The following is a 24,865-nucleotide window of genomic DNA, read 5'->3' on the forward strand; positions in this document are numbered from 1 at the left end:
CTTGTGTGGATTATCTCCTGTAAGTGCTGGTTTGCTTACAGGGTTTGGTGTGTTCATTTTTTAGAAACTTTGGCAAAAACATGAAAGGAATTTTAAACTCAGATACTGTTGTTAACTTAAAACCCTTTATCGTAAAAATTGATGGAGAAAGATTAAATATTATAGGACATGTTTGATGATTATATCCAGGGGAAACCGAGCCTTAGATGAGACTGGCGGACTCCAAAATGTACACCCCTGCTGATAATGTGTGAACACATTAGCAGCTCTGATCACCTCCAACCATCCATGAGCCAGTCAGCTGCCTCCTGTCACCAGCTACAAAGACAGATACTCTTCAGTTTTCCACATTTAGCATGGAACCCCTACATCCTCAAAACATCAACTCATTGTTCCTTTCTTTTAAAGAAAAAACTAATGACCCTCGCTCTTCTCCCAGTGCCCTCAGCCAGTATGACCCGCCTGGCCCGCTCCAGAACAGCCTCCCTGACCAGCGCCGGCTCCACGGATGGGACACGCTCTCGCGCCTGCACCAACTCTGACAGCGCTGAAGGAGTGGGTGCGGTCACCCAAACCATGGAGGTGTCATGCTGAACAGCCACAGAGAATAGGAAGCGGGGCTTAGCTGGAACAAAGGAAGGAAGAGAGAAACAAAAAGAGGAGGAGTGATGCGAAGAATATGAAGGAAAAGAGAAGATGTAGATTGATAGAGGTGTTCGGGTGATGACTCTGTCTTTATCTTTCTTGCATTTGTCTGCCATAATCCAGCCTCTCGCTGCCCCCCCATGCTGTAAAATACTGTTGACATTGCCACTAATCCTACCCTAATACCCTAATACTCCCAACCACCCCTCCCCTGAAGATTTAAGCAGCTGTTTCTGTTCTTGAAGTGTAATGTTGTGATTGCTAAGTGTCTCCTCATTTTTTGCGTGCACCCCCCGACCCCCCACCCCCTTAAAAAAGAACACAAACACTATATGACCCTGTTTTCTTGACAAGAGAAAGGCAGTAATTGACTGCGAAAGCTGAATTTTGAGGGGGTGCTTGAAGGTGAACTATTATGCATGTTTGTGTTAAAGCTGTTTTAGACTCAAGCATCTCTCTCTGTGGCGTCAGGATGGTCAATGGTGCATCAAGAACGGCGAGGAGGTGTGTCCAGAGTCTGCAGGAGAGCAGACGCAGCCGTGTCGTAGCACAGTGCAACGGTAGTGTTTAGGAATCAGTGTTAGATTTGCGTAGAGCTTAGCTAGGGGGCAGCACACAAATGTATGAAGCTACACTTAGACTTATGGTTAGGAGTTAATCTGATGCAAAAACTTTCTGAAGGATCCTTGTTTCATGAAAAGATTTTGAAGGAAAGTCCTCACTGAGAAGTTCATCTGTCTTGATATGAACCTAAAAAAAAATAAGACAATGTGGCTCACGTTACTGACAGGAAAACCCTGTAGTTCTTCTCCCACCGTCCAAAGTACCACAGCCTGATGAACACCGTTCCTGATGATGCTTGGTACTGTATTTTCTTAGTGACACAGTGGTGTAGCTACAAACCCCTTCTCTTTTAGAACTAATATAAACATGAATATAGAATAGAAAATGTATACTTGTGATGGTGATAGTCTTAGAGAATACTCCAATGAATAGTATTTCACACATTAAGCAGAACCATATTTAGCCCTGATCATTAGTCTGTAGCTTCCCATCTTGTGGTTCTGAGGTTAACTCTTTGTGGTGTCAAACTTGACAATCATACTCTGACCCAAACCTGAACCAGGTTAACCCTTGTGCTATCCTAGGCACTTTGACATTGGGAGTTTGGTCATCTAGACCCACTAGACAGTGCCCTGAACCTTTTTTCTTCAATGATTTGTGATCTCCACTGGTGTCCATGGATTACATGAAATCTTTCCACCTTTATCCACCTTTGTCATGGTAGGAAGAACACGTCAATGTAAGGTTGGGGTCATAGGATAGCACAAGGATAAAGTCATTTGGCTTAGCTGCCAGGTTAGCACCAAAATGCTTCTCTTAAAGCGCCCAGCCCATTTGCATGGATAAACCAAAGTTACCCACCCACCTCAGGCACAAACAGCTCACACTGAAAGAAGAACCGCATTGACTCTGGTTTGCTGCAGGGTTTACACAAAAACATTTGTTGTGATGTGATTAGTGAGTATTTCGTGTGTTAATGTGATCTCACTAGCATATAGTACTTTTAGTGCATATGTACAGTTTCTTAGGCTAAAAAGGGTGCTCTGTTGTTTTCTGCAGAACTGGACTACCTCTGGGTCAAAATGGTGCCCTTGGTTTTGGTGTGCATCAGAGCATTCGCATAGCATTCCTTTACTTTCTCTTGCTTTATGTCAGATGAAAAAGGGTTCCCCATAAGTAGTAGCTTAACTTCTAATCACTGAGGATTTTGTGCAATTGAGGTGGCCTGTAAGAGGCGGGGCTTTTTTGGCGCCATTTGGGCTCCAAGCTCAGAATGTAGGGCAACTCCCAGCTACCTTAAAAAAAAACCTCCCCTAAAAATCACATGGTGCCCCGGCTCTCACAGGCAAACCCAGCCACACCTCAAAGGGCTAACAGCAAAAGACCCTTTTTTAGATGTTATTTTTGTTGCAGGTATGCTTCTGAGCACCAGGGGGCCCCAGAGAGGAACAGATGCATGTCAGGTTTGTTTGTATTAAAAAACGAAAGGTCAATGGCAAAGCAGAGAGAGATGCAGAGCACACATGTTGTTGAATGGATGTTTAGGGAAAAGAATGTGAATTTATTGAAGCATGAGACTGATTCTTGTTTATTTTGTCTGACATATGGAATAAGCTTTATGTTGTAAAGAGAGAGATCATGAGATCAGAGCAAACGCCGTCCCAGGATTGACTGCTAAAACACTCCAGCTTGCACGTTGCAGAGTTTGTGTGTGATCATTTTTCAGTGTTTCTTCTCTTCTCAAAGCTGTTTTCTACCATCTACACTTGGTTTCCTCCCACACAACTTCTACCCACACTGCCTGGGGGGCTCCTGAATGTATCTTGTCCCTTTCTCAAGTGCTGTACAGTAACGTCAACTTACACCTCGTTCTCACTCTGGTTTGCACTTATCTTTGGCCCCTTTGACATGTTACATGAAGACCCGACTTGTTCCCCTTTAAGGTCTGTGAATAGTGGGACTGATCTTTGGGTCTGCAGCTCCCATGAGCTGCCCCCAGATCAGTTTGTACAGACCTTGGTCCTTCTTGCTCTTGTAGATATTTTTATTTGTAGAGCAAGTAACCTAAACCAAACACTAATCCTACTGTGATGTGAGAAATGTATTTCTGTTCCCTCTGGGGTTTTTTAAAATCCACTAAAGGGTGTGAACTTATCTTGGTATAATGATCTTGACTCCTGTGTTCTTCTGCTTCTCTAACTGCCACTCTTCATTAATTTGTACGAAGCAATAAGTTTTGTTGGGTTTTTTGGGTAGGAGTGTTTTTTTTATTATGGGACTCTTTCCCATTAGCCTGTTTCTACACTAAGACTCTGACCCACTTCATTGTCATTCAGACGTGTACTGTAAAGTTTAAATATATTATATATACAATATAAATACGACATTAGCTGTATTTGTCCATGTACTGATCAAATAACAAGAAATAAAAACTTAACAGAATTTGAATGGCAATCGGTTGAGTTATTGTTACAAATTGGAACTTTTTTTTACATTACAGTTACATTAAAAAGGTTCTTATGCCCAACTGGACTCACTTACACCATTCCCAATACATTTCTGCATTTAGTTCAGTTTTTATTGGATCTTCTCTGACTAGAGACATCAGTGTGTGTGAATGTGTGAATGTCACTGTGGCTGTAAAGCGCTTACGACTTTCAAAGAAGGTAGTGAATGTGAATGTACACCTTTTACCGGTTAGTTCAGAGGTCTTCTTGTGAAGTGCTTGCCCTGAGACAGGGGGGTTGTGGTTCCTCTCCCTGGTTAGGTCATAAAGGCTCAAAAAAGGCGGTCCAATGCCCCTCTGCTTGACACTCAGTGTTTTTCAGGGGTTTAAATCACTTAATGGGTCCCAGCAGTGGCTCACCACTCACAGCCGGCCCAGGGGGATGGGTCAATGCAGAGAACCGATTTCACACCCAGGTGTGGGACAACTTTATCTCAATAAGATTCAGTTTATCACTGTGTGATGTAATCAGGTTGATGTGATCTCTTTCTGGGAGGTAGCTGAAAGTTATTTTACTGAAGTGCAACCCAGGATGGTGCAATTGGAAAAAAGGCTGACTCAACACTTTTGACACAGAAAAAGACACAAGTCGTTATATTTATATATGAACTTCATTCACTGTGTTCCTGTGTCTGTGTCCACCAAACTCCAAAACAGCCCAGGCCCGGATTGAAAACAACCTTGTTCGAACTAAGAGGCTGAAGTTGAACTCACGTTTAATTTTATTTTTTTAGGACTTTTCACAATGTGTCATTTCAAAGTGCTGGAACCCATCTAAAGGTAGAAGGATGCAAACACAAACATGCACAATTTAACCCTTGTGCTATCCTAGACACTTTAACATTGGGAGTTGGGTCATCTAGACCCACTAGACAGTGCTCTGAACCTTTTTTCTTCAAGGATTTGTGATCTTCACTGGTGTCCATGGATTACATGAAATCTTTCCACCTTTATCCACCTTTGTCATGGTAGGGAGAACACGTCAACGTGAGGGTGGGGTCATCTGGACCCCATAGGATAGCACAAGGGTTAAAAGAACTCAAATAATAGTTAAAAGAAGAAAAGAAAACAAGCAAGTCCTGTTAGACTGCAGGAAAAGACTGGTATTCAAAAACAGAGTTGTAAATAACAAGGATTCCCGTTAAAAACCGAACTAAGTGTTACACTGTCAAACGTAATAGTGGGAAAAGTGAATTGTTGCATCTGTACTGCATACGTTTGCATATGTTTATGTTGAAATGTACCGTATGTTCCACACTTAAAAGGGAAATTAAAAGCTTTAACCCTTGTGCTATCTTAGGCACTTTGACATTAGGAGTTGGGTCATCTAGACCCACTAGACAGTACTCTGAACCTTTTTTTTCTTTCTTCACCCGTGTCCACGGATTATATGAAATCTTCTCCACCTTTATACACGTTTGTCATGGTAGGGATAACATGTCAACGGTCATTCTTGACCCCATAGGATAGCGCAAGGGTCACTTAAAAAAAAAGACAGTTTCCTTTATAATTTGGAGCACCTTACAAATAAATAAGTTCAGGTTGTGCTTGCTGCTGTTGAACCGGTTTTGAGAGGTATACTTGTTGAGAGGGTGACCAGACCATTTGCAAAATATACACGTTGTAGCACTGGAACTTGAGTTATTTAAGTTTGTTGTTAGAGTTTTGGCTTGAATGACTTGAGTTTTTCTGTGTTTGGGGTTTTCTGATTCCAAACCTTTGACTGCTTGCATTGAGGTTATGGGGCCGCAGGCCGAGTCTGCTTCAGCTCACATGAATTCCACAAACATCTGGAACATTGGATAATCGCCACTGATGAGTCTTATTTCTTTAGCTTTGTGGTTCCATCTTGACACAAGCCATTCTGGTAGTTTTAACAGAATCCTTTGGTTCTCCAAACAATCGATAAGAACTTCCAGAGTCTTAATATGTGGCATTGCCGTTTCACAACTTTTAAGGAAGTCTGTGAATTCTGGTAACTCACTTCCATCCTTGGAGTTTATTTTTGGCCAACCGTGGAGCTTGTCTTGAAAACATTTTCATATGGCAAATGGATCTCCAAATCACCTTCCCAACAAATGTTGAGCTGAGTCGAATGCCTTTTTTGCAGATCCACCAATGTACTTTCCGAGGTAGTACAGCCTTCCGTTTTTGGGGATATTTTTTCTGTCGAATGTTTTGAAGGACAACTACCAGTCCTTACACTTTAGAGGGTCTCCCGTAAATACTGCAGGCTCTGGTGTTGGAAGCCAATTGGAACATATAGCTTCTGCCAAGATGCCCACTAAATCACAGTACTGCTGAAGTTGTGTAACAGCTGCGGGGGACTAGCATTTCTATTTGAACAAATAGCGGACTTGATTCTTGAAGGACTTGACTTGTGACTACTGTGTTAGCAAGTGGAACAAATGCAGGGCGTGTGGCATTTAGAACTTGTGCTGTGTTTGAAGCTTGAAGTGGTGGGACAGGAATTTGATTACGTTCCCTGCCAGTTTGTTGCTGCTAGTCGCATTGTAACTTTCATAGCTATTTTCAGCCTCATTATAAATGTTTCCCTCTAGCTTTAGCAGAATTACGTTTTTTTAATCTCCTCCAAACGTTCTATTTTCCTGCATTGTTCCTCCATTGCTTGTTGTCTCAATAAAGTTTCAACTTGAAGTTTTTGTTGTTTGCTCGCTTACCTCTCTTGTTCCTCCATGACAGTTAAGATTTCTTGAGATGCTGATGCATCGGCTGCTGCTTCTACTCTTTTGATTGACTGTGTGCATGACAGCGATGAGGTATTTGACTCTTGTTTTTTCGACCTGGAATAAGAATTTTTTGAAGCCAAACATGATCCAACATCTGCCCATGGCTCTTGGTCCTCTTCAGCATTTACTTCTAGCTACCTTTCAGCTCTTTTAACAATGAAATCTGAAAGGGTTGTGCATGCATTTAACCTGCACCTCATGTCTGGATCCGGAGCATGTATTTGCCGGATCTCATTGTAAATAGCTTGAACATTTTGGCAAGTTAATATTATGTTGTTCGTCAACTCAGTTAACTCGCTCTCAGTGGCTGTGTCGGTCAATATTACCTTGCTTAATCTTGCCACCTCCATTTTTCAGAAGCAATTTTGTATTTGTGTTGCAGAGCTTTGAGCCTTTCTTCTTCTCCTTTCCTTTTTAGTTAATGTTCTTGTTCTTTTACCTTTAAAGAATATTCGTTTGAGTATCTGGATCCTTAGATACGTCAGTCATCTTGTGAGTCAAGTCATATAATTAATTTAACCAAACTTTAGCCTGTATACAGTAAACTCACTTCTGATCACAAATGACTCAAAAGCTGCCTTCAGATTGTTATTTCTCAGTAAATAACTTTTATTCAACATAAATAGGATATGTTAACTTGTGTTCCTTCCATTAACCTTGAATACGGTTTTAACTTCAAACAAAATATACAAACTTCCATTATTAGAACAAACAAATTACCATAAGGTTCAGTAGAGAACAAGTAGCTTTGGCTTTATGTGCTGACATAACTTTGTGAAGTTTAACTTGTTTTAAACCACCCTTATTTCCTTAGAGCACAGTTCCTTTCTTATTTTCTGCTTTACTTCATCCAAATGGCCTTGATAAACGAAGCACTGTTGCTGGCGAGCGGTGAGCTGGTGTACTGGCGCCCCCTTGTGGTGGACTTTGGTTACCGCTACCAACTGTAGCTGCTGTGCCGTCTCGAGCTTCTCTCCGGCGCTGGGCTGGTCGAGTTTTCACTGTAGCGCCTTAATGACAACACTGCACTTTGCATGGATCTTGCTTTAAATTCTTGTAGGATGTGATAATAAACACATGAACCTGATATTGAAATCCTGCAAGTTCTCAGGAACTCTCGTGTTATTTGTGTTACACAACTTCTATATAACAGTGCAATGCAACTTAGTATTAAACAGAATAAAACCAAATGCACATTTCAATAACACACATTTTCAAACAAAGGTATTTCTTCATTTAAACAAAAAATAAATTTGTATCTTTTCAGTGACACTTACACCAACTCTGGTCCAAGGGGAACATTGTCCTGCATTTTATCAATCCAACGCTGCTCAAACACACCTGGCTGTGATGACTGTCATTGTCAGGCTTCTGCAGAGTCTGATGATGAACTGAAGCAGGTATGTATGAGCAGGGAAACATGGAAAACATGCAGGACAGTTTGCCCTGAGGACCAGGGTTGGGAAGCACTGATCCAAATGATCAACAGATTACATTGAAGGGTTTTTGGTGTAATCCCAGTACGTAGCAATAAAAGGAAAAAGAAAATTCCCTTCACTTTACTGAAGTAATGCAGCAGTTCACTTTGACTTCAAACACACAAAAGAGCTGAATTGTCTAAATTAGAAATAAACAAATGTATGAGTTAACATCAAGAAACTAAGAAAGAGAGATATAGGGATTCTATTTTTCAAAAGTTTTTAAAAATAATTTACAATGCTGACAACCAAACCAAACACTGTCAGATTTTAAATAATTTTTTTGAATTACAACACCCAAATCAAATCAGCCTGTCTACTTTGAAATACACATCAACATCAAAAAGAGAACATGGAGAAATCCCCAGCTGCCCCAGGCCCATTTTAATAACCCCGGCCAAGGGTTTGATTCCTGTTCTCGGAAAGAACTGTACGACTGTCAACAGTAAGCTCTCTATAAATGGAGGAATACAAAAGAAACCTCCAGCAGAACCAGAACCAGACTCTGGCCACTATTTGCTAGGACTGGTTGGAGTCTGAGAGGACTGGAGAGAAAGGACATTACAGAAACACTAGAACATCTGGTATTAAGAAAAGAGATCCATTAACTACAGTAATGATAGAAAACACTAGAGAAAAAAGGATGTGCGATTGTGGAAAATGATGGACATACTGAAAAAAACAGGCTTGCACAATCACGCAAGCCAGAACCAAATTCTGTGGACTGTGACGAACCTTCAACCAATGAATGATGTTCTGCTGCTGGATTGTGGGGAGAAACTTGAGCGGCTGGAGATAAACCACACATAAACAACAAAACACACAGATTATGTGAATGGTAAATGGCATATACCTTCTTTTAAAGGCCCAAAGCGCTTTACAGTCACAGTCCCATTCACACACTGATGGCGGCTCCGCTGCTGAACACTGGCGCCAACCTCCCACCAGAGGCAAGGTGGGGTTTTGTGTCTTGCCCAAGGACACTTTGACACATGGGCGTGCATGGGTCGACCGCCCTACCGCTGCACCACGGCCGCCGAGAAAGAGAACCTCTTAACAGTTTTGTCTTTCCTTGTCTTCCTCATCTTCTTTTCCCTTTGTACTTACTCTTGGGTGTGTCCTCTTGGAAGTTTTGTAGATGTATTTTCTGTTTTTTCAATCTCGTTCACAGTTTATGATTCGCAGTAATCCTTTATTTGAAGTGTTTTTTCAAGACCTACTCATTTTCTTCACATTCTTTTTGTTGTGCTCTTTATCTTTTTTTCTATTATCTCTATTTCTCTGTTTTCTTTGAAATTGACTGTTGGATCTGTAGCTTTTTTCTCCAGTCCTTCAGTCTTGTTCACAATTCATAACTTTGTCTCTCATTATATTTCTATCCATGTTTCTCCAAAGACCAAGTAAAGGCTCTTTTCCTCATGTTCCTTCCATCCCTAGTTTCTTTCTAGCTTTTCTTTCAGACATCCAGCCATTGTTTCTTTCCTTTCCTTTTTCCTTGACATCTGTCGGGCTACTGCCCCATTTTTCTTTACTCTCAATCTGTTTTCTCCGTACCTTACAGTCTTTTCAGTTTGATTTTGTGAAATTGTTCTGGTTTTCCCAAAATCATTGATTTCTTCTTTCTCTGTGGTATTTCTTTCAGATTTTAATTATCTTCCTCCAGATGATTCACTGGCTCGTCCAGCAGGCCATTCTTAACCCTTGTGCTATCCTAGGCACTTTAACATTGGGAGTGGGGTCATCTAGACCCACTAGACAGTGCTCTGAACCTTTTTTCTTCAATGATTTGTGATCTTCACTGGTGTCCATGGATTACATGAAATCTTTCTACCTTTATCCACCTTTGTCATGGTAGGGAGAACACGTCAATGTAAGGGGGGGGGGGGGGGGGGGGTAATCTAAGATAGCACAAGGGTTAAATACTCAGCCAACATCTTTCTTGCTTGTGTTTCTGAGTTGTTTGCCCTCCAATCTGCCTTTCCAGATCTTCTATGACAGATTTTTGCTGAAAAAGTGGCTGGAGTTTTTTCTTGAGCTAAATGTTATGGATTTGAATTTCTCCCACTTAAGAGAATCTGTTTAGATTTGCTTTCCTCAAAGTTGTGAGTCACTTTTTAGCAGGCTTTAGCAAATTTTTTAAGTTCTATTCATAGGTTTTTCTTCTTTGTTCATTTAGCATTTTCTTCTCAACTTCCAGCTTTTTCCACGTTTTCTTTGTTTTTCTAAAATATGCCTCGTTCAGAGAACACTTTGAGTGGTCTGCTTTGAGCTGTAACACTGCAAGAAAGAGGAAGCCTAAAGAGTGGAATAAACACTAATTTTAAGAAAAAAATCACTAGAAAATAGTAATTATTTATCCATGCAGTAAGTCAGTTTTACTGAACAGGAAATTTGATAAGATCTTAAAATCTAGAAGCGAGTTTTTCAAAAGCATTCAAAAAGGGGAAAATAAACCAATAAAGCTGTTAGATAGAATAACTTCAAATTGACAGATTATATGTTTTGATTTTTTATGAACTGTTATGACTCATCTTAAAACAAAATGTGAAGAAAACGAGAATGTGATCTTAGTACAAGTTGGTCTATTTTAATAAATCCTTATGAAATAAAAAACAGAGACTTATTCTTAGAAAATGTATCTAAATGTTTGTTTTCAAAATATTTTCTTTAGATGTATTATGAATGTTTATTATATCAAGCAATTTGAGTTTTTTTAAATCTTAAATCAAGTTTTTTGTATTGTCTATAGTATGAAGCAGATGGATTTTAATTATAAAAACAAAAATACATCATAATAAAAATCAAATGAATAAATAATTCCCTTATTTCTAGATCTTAACTTTAAATAATTTTGAGAAAAACTTGAAAAGGTGAGAAACAAAAATAAATTAAAACAACTTCAAACCTTCGATAGAATATTTGAACTGTCTAAAAACAGCATAATCTCCCACACTAAACTGGGACTTGTCATTTTTAGAGGCAATTGAGGAAATTGAGGCCATTCGTGTGTAAAAAAAAAAAAGCTAAACAAAACAATCTAAATCTTGTGTTCCACATTTTTTCTTTCCTATACAACAATGAAGCATCAGATCAGAAACATTCAAAGTTTTATTGAACCAAAAACGTATTAACAGTTTCTTACTCAGTAAAATCAGTTTTATAAAGAAAAATCAGCTCAGTAAATCTCTACCCTCACGAGCTTAACTTCACCTTTACCTTTTAGGATCAGGCATTCAGTGAGTCGTTGTTCTCAAACAAAAGCCTATAGGACACCATCTGGGAGTCGCAGTAGGCATGCAGCATCTGGTCCACTGGACTGTAGTTCAAGAAGAGGATGTTAGGAGACACTTTGCTCAAGAAGATGCCAACGTTGAAGTTCTCCTTTCCCGTTGCAGTGTCAAAGGAGTAAAAGATCTCCTCTGTGCTAGTATTGACATAACGAGTCGCATAAAGGACACCACAAGCCATGAAGGTGTTGGTCACTGCCTGCTTGTAAATGGAGGTGTGCCAGGTTTGGTTAAGCTTCGGTGATTCACCCTCTTCCACTTTGGATAAAACCAGGTTACCAAAGTCTTGGCTGGTGGTGTAAGTCACCCAAACACCAGATTCATCTGTGGCCAGGTCCAGATCGGTATACGGGTAGCATTCATCAAGCCGGCAGAAGTTACCTTTCGAGTTAAACCTACAACACACAGCAGAGAACAAGAGAAAACCATGTTTCCAGTCTTATTCAAGAGAAACACTGCTAAAGTTGGTGACCCTAACCTGGTGCCTTTGGGTAAGTTTGTCACGGTGATGGCTTTGGAGGTGAGGTTAAATCGACAAACCGATAGTTGGTTGTAGCAGTTGTAGTACAAAGCCCCCCCATACAGAACCACGTTTGGACCCTGGATGGTGTTGGTAGTTGGGTTAGAGGAATGGATCTGGATGTTACCTGGTGGAAAAATCTTTATCATTATTTTTGTAATGCAACTCAATGTACATGTGAATCTTTTAAACCAATACAGGAACACAGTCTCACCAACAAGTTACTGGGTACTAAAATGTCCCCCCCCTTCAAATGAAAAGAAATGTCCCTTTTTATTTTCCCAGGGGAACCCCAAGGAACCCCCAAGCCAGTGACACAGTTCCTGCAGCGGATCCTGGGGAAGCTTTGTCATCTTTTTTTTTTTCCCCCCGCTGCTTTACAGATCCACTCCAGTCGTCTTTTCAAATTTTTAATATATTTTTTTAAAAAGTTCCCAGTGGTCTTTTAAGTATGATTATGCCCTTTTTAGCCAAAATCAAAAATCCTGTGTCGTTTTCTAGGACATAGTTTCTGCAGAGCGGTAGTAGATCATTGGAAATGCATCTCTGAGTTGTGGGCGGGAATGTTAGAGCAAAGTAAGCCTTCCTCCACTTCCTATTATCCATCTGTTTACACGCTCACCTGCTAGCTTACAGCCCACCTCCCACCTCTAACCTAACATTAGTGGTGCAACAAAAACAGGGGTCAATATCAGAGCTAATATCAGAGGAAGGAAAACAAAGACCTACGTGGATCTACTGTATGTCTGTTTCAGCCTCATTTTTGAAGCACAGTAACCTTGATTTTACCACAGAGGTTAAATAAGTCTTTTTCCAGACTGTAGGTTTGTTCTTTTTTGTTGTGAAGTGTCGCATTGGCATCAGTGGAGACTGACTTGACTGACTTTACAACCTTCCTTTTGGTTACCATGGTAACCGTGGGACTGAGAGCTTCACTTGGTGTCACACATAGTGAAAGAAACTCAAAAAAAAGTCTTTGTGTCACAAATTTTGAAGTAAAATTTGCATAAAAAAAAATCTTACCTGGGGTGCTCTTTCCGACGATTAAGGAGCTCAGAGTGGAATAGAAACGGATGTAGTTGGAGTATATATTACTGGAGGTCAACATCACCACCCAATACCAGCTCTCCTTCCCCGTCTCTGGCTTTGGGTCTCGGCCCCAGCCTCCATACTTGTAAGATCCAGGATACTCCCCACTTGTGGAGGCCACTTGCTTTGTGATGTTCACAAGCTGACCCAAAGGACACGTACCTGCAAATACAAAATTAGAGGGAGACTGCAACCCTGCATATTGACAGGAACTTCCACCTTTAATGCTATGTACACACTGCATTTTATGCACGTTCAAAAATCATTAACATTAAACAAGAGTTTTATCCATGGTGTTTACACTGGACAAGCAGGGAGGGGCATCTTATCCTTTATCTACTTTTTACAAGTGCATGTCCACCACCTACAGTTGGAATAGGCTAAGTGCAAAATGTTGAAGCAGTGAATATCTTATGAATTGGGAACAAAATGGAAAGGTTTAGTTTATTGATAGCTCCCTTGCGTTGGCGGATATGGATGACCATCATGTCAGAAGTGTGGAATTGATGATGAGCCAGACGTCGTCAGGCTCATCGCTGTATCTTGGCTCACCAGATAAACCAGCAACGCTCTGAGTCCTCTATGATCGGACAAATTTGATGGCTGACCCCTTGAATTAAAAGGGACGTCATTTATACATTTGTGCAAAATCTGATTCCCTGATTGGTCAAAGTTTGACCTGGTTTAGCAGGCAGCCTGTGTTCAATGGTCACACGTTATCGTTTTCTGTACATGGAGCCCAAAAACGGTCATAAAAACTTAAGTCGTAAATGTGAATGTAGGAGTTTGGAAGGAAGAATCTTGAAATGCAGACATACAGGCCTTCAGATACACTTTTCATTGGAAGTGGCAGCTTGAAAGCGCGTTGCCGAGGGCAGTGTGAGCATAGCTTTTATCTGCAACATGAAGAACTCTGCAGCTACTTACCTTCTTTCGGCTGGGTGGGCATGACGGTGGGCTGCAGTCCGTTCCTGCACTGGTCCAGGTCTTTCTTTAGACGCTGGTTGACTTGTTGCCTTTTCACTACTTGCATGGTATCAAAGTGCTCCAGATCCGCCAAACCTTCCTTCAGCTCCTGCAGCTGCACACATGGACTCTCGTTTACACTCAGACATTCACTGCTTTTCATCAAGTTTAAGTGTCACTGCAGGATTCACTGTGTGACAACATGACCTGCAACACTGCAGGGAGTTTTAGGATCCCTTCATGTTGGTATGTGGCTCCAATGACCTGTGGAACCCGCAAAACATTGAGCAAATATTTAGGAAGAGGCTTTGAACACTGAGACGAGGTCATATGGAGTCCCAAATTGTTCACAATTAAAAAAAGAAATATGACCTGACCATATGAAATCACACAATCAACCAATAAATCTCTAATAAATATATAAAAAGATCATGAAATTGTAAAAAACCTGAACACAGATTTTAAATTAGCCATTATATTAATAAATATTATTCATTTTGCTTGAAAAACCTGTTCATTTTTTCAAAACAGCATTTTAAAATAATCACTTTTAATCATGTTGAATATGATTATAATTCTATGGCTTTTTTCAGAAACTCTGATATCCAAATCAATGTTTTCCAAAGTACAGTAGCTTTGTTTTTATTTCACATTGCTGTTTTTCAGAATGACTTTTTAAATTTCATAATGATCTTTTTTAGCTGAATGACTGTCTGTCAATCAGTGAAAGTGAGTGGGATCTAGCTCCTCCCACACACGGCCCGGTGCATTCATGGAGCTCCAGTACATAGAAGATTAGCGGAACTCCAACAGCCACCCAGCGTAATGTGGTTCACTACAATATTTTCATGAGAAAAAAAACGACCCTAAAATCGCCCAAATTATGCCTACCAATCTGGCAACACTTTTGATGTGTTGAGGTGCATATTCCCACCTAGTGTTGAGGGGTGTGCATAACGCCATCATGTTCGCTGAAGCAACTTCGATCGAGTAATATTTCTGCTACTACGTTGCACACAAAATTTTCTAAGTTGTACATGAAAATATTAAATATTTGCTTTTCAATTGTTTTTTATTTTTCTTTCAAATTTTTTTTTGCTTTCAAAAACTTTTTTTGCGTTTGCAAAACACATGCGTTGTGTCAAATCTAGCTTTTTTCTTCTTTGATTTTGCTGACTACTCTGAGCATGACTTAGCTTGATATAACTGCCACAGCCAAAAATGTTTTTGCATGCGTTGTGTGTCATCTCACTTTTTCTCTATCTTTGAGTTTCAGTTTAGCTGACAAAGATGCCATCAAACAGCTGCTGATTGGTCTAGATTCTAACCAATTAAATCGCTATATTCATCTAACATGGCGTCTGCTCTTTATATCCTCAAGTTTGTATCTTTGGATGAAGACATTTTCATTTTTTATCATTTTAACAATAATTCATACTTTTTTCTTTCTTTTTTAACATTGATTAACTTTTATTAAGGCCGATCTGTGAATTTATGACTGAGGATCTCCTGAAACTATAAAATAAACGGTAACGTTTATCTGCTGACATTAAATCAACAACACATGTGAAAACAAGTGTTTTGCAAATGCAAAAAAAGTTTTTGAAAGCAAAAAAGAAAAATGCTATATGAAAGCAAAATAAAAATAATTGAAAAGCAAATATTTAATATTTTCATTTGCAACTTAGAAGGTTTTGTGTGCAACTTAGTGGCAGAAATATGAATATTTTAAAATGCTGTTTTACCAAAATGAATAACTTTTTCAAGCAACATGAATAATATTTATTAATAAAATGACTAATTTAAAATCTGTGTGGAAGTTTTTCACAATGTCAGTTTACATATTTATGAGAGATTTATTGGTTGATTATGTGATCATAAGGTCTTTTTTTATTATCATGAGCATTTTGGGATTCCGTTTCAAGGTCTGGGTTCTTCTATTCAAAATCAACACACTTTCTAGAACAGCTAAATTTCAAGAGATGTCAGGACTTCTGTTCTTCAGTACCTGAATGTTCAGCCAGAAGACATTCTAACTCAGCAGACAGGATCTTTTAAATAAACTAATTTTCAGTTCAGTGTTAACTAAATGACTTCCTTTTGTAAATAAGTAAGTTCCACTAAATTGTCATGTTGTTGATTAGAATTTTTTAAAATTAATGTTGTCTGCTGCTTTTGTTCTTTCTTTTTGTTCTTCACCCTTACATGGACGTGTTCTCCCTACCATGACAAAGGTGGATAAAGGTGGAAAGATTTCATGTAATCCATGGACACCAGTGAAGATCACAAATCATTGAAGAAAAAAGGTTCAGAGCACTGTCTAGTGGGTCTAGATGACCCAACTCCCAATGGGAAAGTGCACTAATTTCTATTTACATATTGTAGGACAACAAATGTTAATGCAGGTGATTGAAAATCTTCTCTACAGAGATAGTGGAGCAGGTGAAGCAGCGGTGGACCTACCAGGTCTGTGGTGTTCACGGCGAGCTCTCGGTTTCCCCTGATGGAGCCATTCAGTTTGTCCATCAGCAGCTGAATCTCTATGAGTTCGTTCTCTAAGACGTGCAGACTGAGAACGCTGTACAGATCTTCGTCATGATGTTCCTCCAACTCCACCACATCTTTCATTAGCTGAGGTAGGCGCCGCTGCAAACCCAGCAGGGCACTCTCCATGACGAAGCTCTGTAAAGAGAGTCAGGGTTAAACTTTGGGTGCAGAACCCAGAAGCTCTGTGAAGAAGGGGTCAGATCGGACATACACTCTGTGGGGTGATTCTGGTGTTGCAGCTGGAGGCATCGTCCTGGATTCTGCTGAGCTTGTCATGAGGAAAAGCTTGATTTATGTTCACCAGCTCACACTCACATTTAGATGGAGCCTGAAACAAAGAAAACCCCCAACTAGACCACAAATCTCTGAAAATGCTGCAGTTTGCTAGTCAGATGTCTCACCTGCTGGCTGAGGGTGAGCAGAGCGCACAGAGGCAGGAGGACAGACAGCTTCATGGTGGATTCCAGCAGCTGCTGCAGCGCTGACTTCACTCATTCGAAGTCTGATCTGCTTGCGTGCCGCACTATTCATGAACACCTTCACATCCCCAAAAGCAAGGCGTGCGCAGCAGCTCTCACTTCCCCCTTTGATGCCGGGATTGCAACAGAAACGGGTTTAATTGATGAATAAAAAGCTTCTCGTGAAATTTCTGAAAGTCCCAGCACGTTTCGTTTCGGAGCTGCTGACTCAGATGAAAAAGTTTGAAGGACATCCAGATCAGGAAAAGGCACGTTCAAGGAAGTGTTCAAAACAAAGCTTAAGGTTGTTGTCATGCACCTCTTAAGGTTCAGCCTGCATCCAGAACTCAGGCCTGTCTCACCATACGAAGGTGAACGTGGTCGACAGAAAATGAACTGGTGTAGTGTGCTATCAGGTGGTGGTGGTGGGGTGGGGGGTTGTTTAGTTTCCCCAAAATAAAGATCAGCCCCCCCCCTAACTGCACCTAATTTTTTTTTATTTGCATTTGTACAACATAAAAAACAGGTATATAAAAAAGACAAAAGTGCAGAAAGAGGCAAAAACAAAACAAAGGGGCTCATATTAGAGCCTCTACCTATTAAAAACTTTAATACCAGAGAGCTGGAGTGGATCTTGGTTTGTGGGCTGGAGCCGAGCCAGTGTTGGACTGAGGCAGAGCTGAGCCAGAGGGTCTATGTAGAACAGTTGCAGAGCTTGGTCTGAGGTCAGGAGGCAGAACTTGACCTGAAGGCTGGAGCAGAGCTGAAGCAGAGCGAGGCTTGAGAGCTTGAGCTGCAGCTGTGTGGGGCCAGTGAGCTGAGGCCAATCTGAAACAGAGCAGAATCAGAAGATCATCTGCCAGAGGAGCTTGGATCTTGGCTGCCTTTATGCTGGGCTGATTGGGAGAAGCTGCAGGTATGAGGACTGAAATGGAGAAGTAAAGAAAACCTGAACTGGTATCTGGACAGTGACAGTAAACATTTAAAAACAATTTCATGAAAATCATAATTCTGTAATTTTGAAAGAATTGTAGGATTGACTGTATCAAAAGCTTTTGATAAGTCCAAAAGAATACTAAAAACAAATGTACTTTTGTCTAATGCAGAAGTGATACTATCAATAGAATGAACTAAAGCCATGTAAGTACTATGGTATTTACACATAACATATTGATGATTATAAAGAATACAATTGCTATTTAGGTGAATGGATAACCTATAATGAACAACTTTTTCCAACATTATTGAAAAGCCAGGTAAAACAGCTACGGGTCTATAATTATTAAAAACATGCTCCCTCGCCTGCTTTAATAAGGGTATGATCTTGGCTTTGGCTCCTCTGGCACAACACCTGTGCTTAGAGACAGTGAAACAATATGACTTGATAGATTGATTTGGTTTATTTTAAGAACTAATTGTAAACAGCACAATAAAAAGAATCACACAGATTTATTAAACCCGTTGCAGAAATGATGAAATGCATTGGTAAAAACAAAACAAAAACAAAAACACACTTAAGCCACATTTGCTTAATTAAATATAGTGATCATTAACTAAAGTCAAGTAGAGCTGGATTTATTGTTTGAAAAATATCGTGAAGAAACAATTTATATGATCCCACCCCTACTGAGTTAAGTAAAGGATAATGGCCAACGAAGTATGCATTATCAGAAATTAATGCATGACGTGGAAGCCTGAACCATCTGACGCAAAGCTGATATTGCATACTTCGAAGGCCATCAACCCGCTTATACCATGGTTACAATACTAAAGCTAACTGATGGAGTTTAGAGAAGCTAATATTTAAAACATAAACTGAATGTGAACTAAAGAAATGTGCTTTTTGTATCAGAATTACAACATTAAGGTCAATATAAATATGACACAAAAAACGCTACACATCTTTTATTCCAGCAATATGTCCAACAAAGTTTATGATACCAGTTCTGTGTGAGCATGCGTACAACAACTCCAAACTAGTCCAGGTCGGTTACATTTTAGTTTGAATTAATTTATTAAAAAGGACTTTCAGGAAATGAAAATTGTGCTGTGGATCAGTGTTCAGTTTAGTGTCAAATAATTTTTTGTTCGTAAATTTGAAATTTGCAAAAATATAAAAGAACTTTTAGAGAACCTAAAGAATCAAGAATAATGTTTTTATTTTTTTTGTCAAACGTGTACTTAAAGAAATGGTGATACATGAATAATGCCCTTTGAAGACATTTTACAGTGTGTGAAAAAAACAAGCTTTATATATAAAAAAACAACATAGTTTCAAAGATTCCTATATATCACCGTAAATAAAATACCAAACTATTAACATGCTGAAGTCAATCGTGTCATGAGTCTTGAAAAGTATAAATGCCGCTCAGAAGTTTGTCGTAGTTATCACGGACAGTCACCAGCCAATCTTAGCGTGAACTAGACCGCATGTCTGTGTTATGGCTGCGATACATTTGACTTGATTGCTGATCGCTATGAAGTATAAACCGGCCTTTACTCGTGTTTCACCAAGAACGGCAGTTCTTAAGGGCCGTGTTCATGCAGATCTTTGCTGGTTCCTTCTGAGTTTATAGGTCTGGTTCTGCTGTAATGTAAGACAGTTTTTATCAAATCTCTGAATTTAAGAAATGCATAAAAATGTGATCAAATGTGTTCCTTTCCTCTCTTTTTGCTGCTCTTTTATTATTAGTCAAATAAACTTGACACTAAAATCAACACAATGATTTATTGAGATAGAATGCACATTTTGGAAATACATTTTCAATTTTGACCAAAATATGGGGCTGCAAGGTGTTGTAGTGCTTAGCACTCACACCTTATGGCAAGAAGGCCCTGGTTCTGTTCACAGCTGGGTCCTTTCTGTGTGGGCTTTCTCTGGGAGCTCTAATTTCCTCCCTCAGTTCAAAAACATGCTTGTTAGGTTAATTGGTCTCTCTAAATTGCCTCTTGGTGTGTGATTGTGTGCCCCTGCAACAGACTGGCAACATGTTTAGACTGTACCACACCTTCGCCCAACAGTAGCTAGGTAGGTTCCTGCTGAATAGATATACTTTCTTTTCTGTATTATCATTCTAACTGCCTTTTTTAAGAGTACTTTTTCAAATCTGTCTGTCCGATACAAATACATTTGCTGTATTGGGGTTTCCCATGTGCCATCTGGAGAAAAGAAGAAAGAAGATCACCTCACCAGACAGTAAAAAGTGTCTGGAATGCAAACTGATTAAAACTAACCCTCCTGTGGCTACAGCGAGAAGATTAAAATAAAGATTACACTGATAAATACTAACCTTGAATCCCTTAGATATTTCATTCGTCATGTAACCTGTGCAACCCAATTCTTAAGAAAGCTTGGAGGTCGGACAGACATCCTTAGAGCTGCCTGGAGCAAAGGTGTCCAACTATTGTCTGTTTCCAGCTCTCCTCACCAGAAATTGTACTGGGCTCATGTCTGTCATTAATTCCGCTGGACGCAATGCATGGCTGGGGAAGGTGGATATCGTAGATGTTCTCACTGTAATGCCTCTCCATCCCTCCCAGTGACGTCTTCTTGGCGTTAGGTGGAGCTCAAAGTGTTATTTATCAGTTTACCTTTCAGGAAAAAAAAAGGGATTCTTGTCGCTGTTGGGTCACCTGAATTTTGCTATGTGCATTATTCCCCACGGTCATCTGTTCATCTTGTTTTCTCGTTCTAGGTAGTTCAGTCCCGGACCTCCGTGTTCCCATTTGTTCTAGATGTTTTTTTGTCTTGCGTTTCTGGTCTCTCCTTCTCGATGCTTGGAGTGGTGTTTCGGTGTGACGATGACTGATTCAGGTCTTCGGTCTCCCTCCACTCGTTTTCTGAAGCGGTTTTGGGGGGAATTTTATAAAGAGTGGTTCATGAATGTCCGGCCACCAGAAAATTTACGATGTTGAACCCAAATCCACAGCTCTAATGGTCCATTAATGGATCATGGTGTTCTGAGAGAATTCAGCTGTGGAGATTTTTACAAATGTTATTCAATAGGTGCGATGATGTCATGGTGGCCTCTGTCAGTGCTCCTCCCCTCCCCTCTCTCTATGCACCTGAAGATTGGAACCAGCTGTGGACACTCTGCTCATCACCTCTCTGCCTTCATAAGGAGATCCAGCCCACAATTCATCGCCAGTCCGTTGCCTACCTCGGTGTATGTCTGAACCTCAGTTCTTGCTCTGATTCATGTTCTGGCCTTTTACCCTGCTTATCGATTCGCCTCCAGGTTTCCAAATCCAGGAGTGTCCACCTGGGTGATCTTCAGCTCGCTCCGCTCCGGTCTAGCCTCTAGTCACGCCACGTTCCTCACTCGCCACGGGTCCCAAGACATCAGGCAGTGCGCAGTGATCCTCACCGCACGTCCCGCTCCGCTCCAGCCACGCCACGCTCTCAGCTTAGCTACCAAGACGCTACGAGCTGCTGCTACGTCGACACCCCTCCAGAGCTCCAAGCTAGCAAGAAGTGACAAACAACCTGAACTGTTTATTTCCTGCTTGGAAATTAAAGACTCTTTGCTTATCGCTACTTGCCTTAGTTTCCTTCCGGGGTTTTCAGCGTCTGGGTCTGCCTCGTCCAATTCGCCATGACAGATGATAAATAGTTTAATGCGTCATCGGTTGACATGGTTTAGTGTTTAAATAAATTTACACCACGAGCAAATTTATCCCTGACCGTACAAACAATATCACTGACGCTCTCTAGCTTCAGTTCTAAGAGTTACATTTTGTGTCCGCAAGCCAGTCCTCAATCTGCCCTGCTTCAAGCAGATGACACTCGACCAAGAGTATCTTCATTACAGACTTGTTTTACTCCGCCTCTAAATGCATGAGGTTCTGCTCAGGTAAAATACTATCAAAACCTACGATCCCTCATGGATCTCATTGTTCTTCTTGTCTACATGCTGCCTTGATGTGTTACCCACTAGATTTCTAAAGTCTGTCTTGAACAGTGTGTTGCCATCAATTACTCAAATAGTTAACATGTCTCTTCAATCTGGAATATTTCCAGAGGCCTTAAAATCTGCAGTCATTAAACCCCTCCTGAAGAAGAGCCGTCTTGATCCCACTGTACTGAATAATTACAGACCCATCTCTCGTCTGCCATTTTTAGGAAAAGTCCTTGAAAAAGTTGTCTACCAACAGCTCACTGACTTTCTCTTAAACGATTAATTTGATGTTTTCCAGTCAGGTTTTAGACCCCATCATAGCACAGAAACTGCTCTTATCAAGGTAACCAATGACATCCGCCTGAACACTGATGATGGCAAAGTCACTGTCTTAATCCTGCTAGACCTGAGTGCTGCCTTTGATACAGTTGATCATGGGATCCTTTTGCACAGACTCCAAGACTGGGTTGGCATCTCTGGATCTGCCCTAAGTTGGCTCAAGTCTTATCTAGAAGACAGGAAATACTTTGTTGAAATTGGGAGTTGTGTCTCAGACTACATGGCCTTGACTTGTGGTGTGCCCCAGGGATCGATCCTGGGACCCCTTTATGTTTAACCTCTACATGCTGCCACTAGGGCAGTTAATACGCAGTAATAACATGTGTTATCACAACTATGCAGATGATACTCAGATCTATGAGTCACTGACAACAGGTGAATATGGGCCGGTGGATTCACTCAGCCACTGCCTCCAACAGATCAGTGCGTGGATGCAGAACAACTTTCTCCAGCTAAATTTAAACAAGACCGAAGTTATTATTTTTGGCCCACAGAAACAAAGAGAAAGTGTCAGCAGCTACCTTCATTCTCTATCTCTTAAACCTTCAAATCAAGTCAGAAATCTAGGGGTAATCAAATCAAATCAAATCAAACTTTATTTATAAAATAGCGCTTCTCATGCACTTTGTGCAGCTCGAAGCGCTTTAACACTAAAAACAGTAAACACACAACATTACAATAAAAACCCCAACCCACCCTTCACCCTTCCCACTCCCCTCCATTAAACCACATGACCCATGGCTCCCACGTACAATGAAATATGACTATGTAACTGTAAAAGAATAAATAAATAAATAAATAAATAAATAAACAAACAAACAAGTATGGCTTGGCTCTGCTGTGAGGAAACAGTATCTGGGAATCCTTTCATACCAGGAGCCAGCCTGGCCACCGGAACATCGCCACAGTGCCCACCCAGACCGGGACAACACCGGGGTCCCCCTCACAGCCAAAAGCTGTAAAATTAGACCCCAGCCGCCCCAGCAAGGGCAACAACTGCAGCAACAACCGCTGACCAAACCGGCATCCCTGGAGGAAAAGACCCCCTCAAGAAACACTGGGGCTAAAATCATAAGATGCTAAAATTAAAAACATAAAATTGAAAATAAGATGCGTAAAATTAAAATAAATACATAAAATAGCCTATACTAAAACTAATAGAATAAATTAGCAGTTAAAATCAACTAAAAGCTAAATTAAAAAGGTGGGTCTTGAGCCTCTTCTTAAAAACCTCTACAGGCTCTGCGGCCCTGAGGCTCTCCGGAAGGCCGTTCCACAGGCGAGGACCATAATGGCAGAACGAAGCCTCACCATAAGTTTTGGTCCTCACCTTGGGAACAACTAAGAGGCCAGCACCGGAGGACCTCAGGGTCCGCGAGGGCTCATATTTTAAAAGAATATCATTTAAATAAGAAGGCCCAAGACCATAAAAACATTTATAAACCATTAAAAGAATCTTAAAATCAATCCTGAAACGCACAGGGAGCCAATGCAGCGATTTTAAAACCGGTGTAATGTGTTCTCGCCCTCTGGTTCTCGTCAGAACTCGTGCCGCTGAGTTCTGTAGAAGTTGTAAGTTTGAAAGAGACTTTTTGGGTAAACCAGAGAGCAGGGCATTACAATAATCTAAACGACTGAAAATAAAAGCATGCATTAGTACCTCTGTGCTGGCAAGAGAGAGGAACGGGCGGACTCTGGCAATGTTTTTGAGATGATAAAATCCTGTCTTAACGACATTTTTAATGTGTGGGATAAAATCTAGCTCAGAGTCAAAAAGTACGCCCAGGTTTCTCACACATTGAGAAGGTTTAAAATTATGAAGATGTGGTAAAATCATCTCTCTCTTGTCTTCAGAACCGATGATTAAAACTTCAGTTTTGTCCTGGTTGAGCTGTAAGAAATTTTCTGCCATCCACAACTTTATATCTAAAATGCAGTTTAAAAGAGTGTTGACAGGTTCAAGGTCATCAGGAGACACGGCGATGTAAAGCTGTGTATCATCAGCATAGCTGTGAAAGTCAACGCCGTGTCTCCTGATGACCTCCCCAAGAGGCAACATATACAAATTAAAAAGTATTGGCCCTAAAATCGACCCTTGGGGAACCCCACAACTTATTTCGTGGATTCTTGAAGAGCACGTATCCATACTTACATAAAAGTGTCGATCTGTCAGGTAAGAGTAAAACCACTTAAGAACATTTCCAGAGAGGCCCACCAGACTCCTAAGTCTGTCTAATAAAATCTGGTGATCTACTGTATCAAAAGCGGCACTAAGATCCAGCAGCACCAGAACAGAAAGTTTCTGTGAGTCGTAGTTTAATCTTAGATCATTAACGATCTTTAAAAGAGCCGTCTCTGTGCTGTGGCTTTTCCTAAAACCAGACTGATATTTTTCTAAAATTTTTTGGGCATTTAAAAACTCATGCAGTTGAGTAGCGACACTTTTTTCTATTATTTTACTTAAAAATGGTAAGTTGGATACGGGTCTATAGTTATCCAGATTTTTTGGATCTAATTGACTCTTCTTCAGAATGGGCCTCACCACCGCCATCTTACAGGCAGAGGGGAAGACCCTAATCATGGACTCTGACCTGAACTTTAACAGCCATATCAAGTCAGTAACATCAGCGGCATTTTACCATCTGAAAAACATTGCCAAAATCAAAAACATAATGTCAAAGACAGACCTGGAGATACTTATTCATGCATTTGTCTCCAGTAGGTTAGACTACTGTAATGGCCTGCTCACCGGCCTCTCCAAACGAGCTGTATAACAGCTTCAGTACATCCAGAATGCTGCTGCTCGAGTCCTGACCAG

The 24,865-nt window shown here is 40.5% G+C and overlaps 2 protein-coding genes across 14 annotated transcripts in view; one reads left to right on the forward strand and one right to left on the reverse strand.

Annotated features, from left to right (window-relative positions):
• ndrg4 (NDRG family member 4) overlaps window positions 1–3,651 on the forward strand; it is a 50,989-nt gene extending 47,338 nt beyond the window's left edge. For all 13 annotated transcript variants that reach the window (XM_023955495.2, XM_023955492.2, XM_078948296.1 and 10 more), the window contains one exon: window positions 440–3,651. In XM_023955495.2, coding sequence (XP_023811263.1) covers window positions 440–594 — 155 coding nt within the window. In that variant the 3' untranslated portion in view covers window positions 595–3,651. The remainder of the gene's footprint in view (window positions 1–439) is intronic.
• A 7,382-nt stretch (window positions 3,652–11,033) lies between these two features.
• Window positions 11,034–16,909, reverse strand: LOC101170909 (olfactomedin-4). The gene is made up of 7 exons (XM_004086258.5): window positions 16,754–16,909; window positions 16,564–16,680; window positions 16,269–16,487; window positions 13,767–13,920; window positions 12,774–13,001; window positions 11,709–11,877; window positions 11,034–11,625 (listed from the first exon to the last, which is right to left on the reverse strand). Exons 1-7 carry the CDS (start codon window positions 16,805–16,807, stop codon window positions 11,169–11,171), a joined length of 1,398 nt encoding a protein of 465 aa, XP_004086306.1. The 5' UTR covers window positions 16,808–16,909; the 3' UTR covers window positions 11,034–11,168.
• Between the last annotated feature and the right edge of the window lie 7,956 nt (window positions 16,910–24,865).

The sequence above is a fragment of the Oryzias latipes genome, chromosome 6 (genome assembly GCF_053564925.1).
Source record: "Oryzias latipes strain Hd-rR chromosome 6, Olatipes_Hd-rR_3.1".
NCBI classification, from domain to species: domain Eukaryota; kingdom Metazoa; phylum Chordata; class Actinopteri; order Beloniformes; family Adrianichthyidae; genus Oryzias; species Oryzias latipes.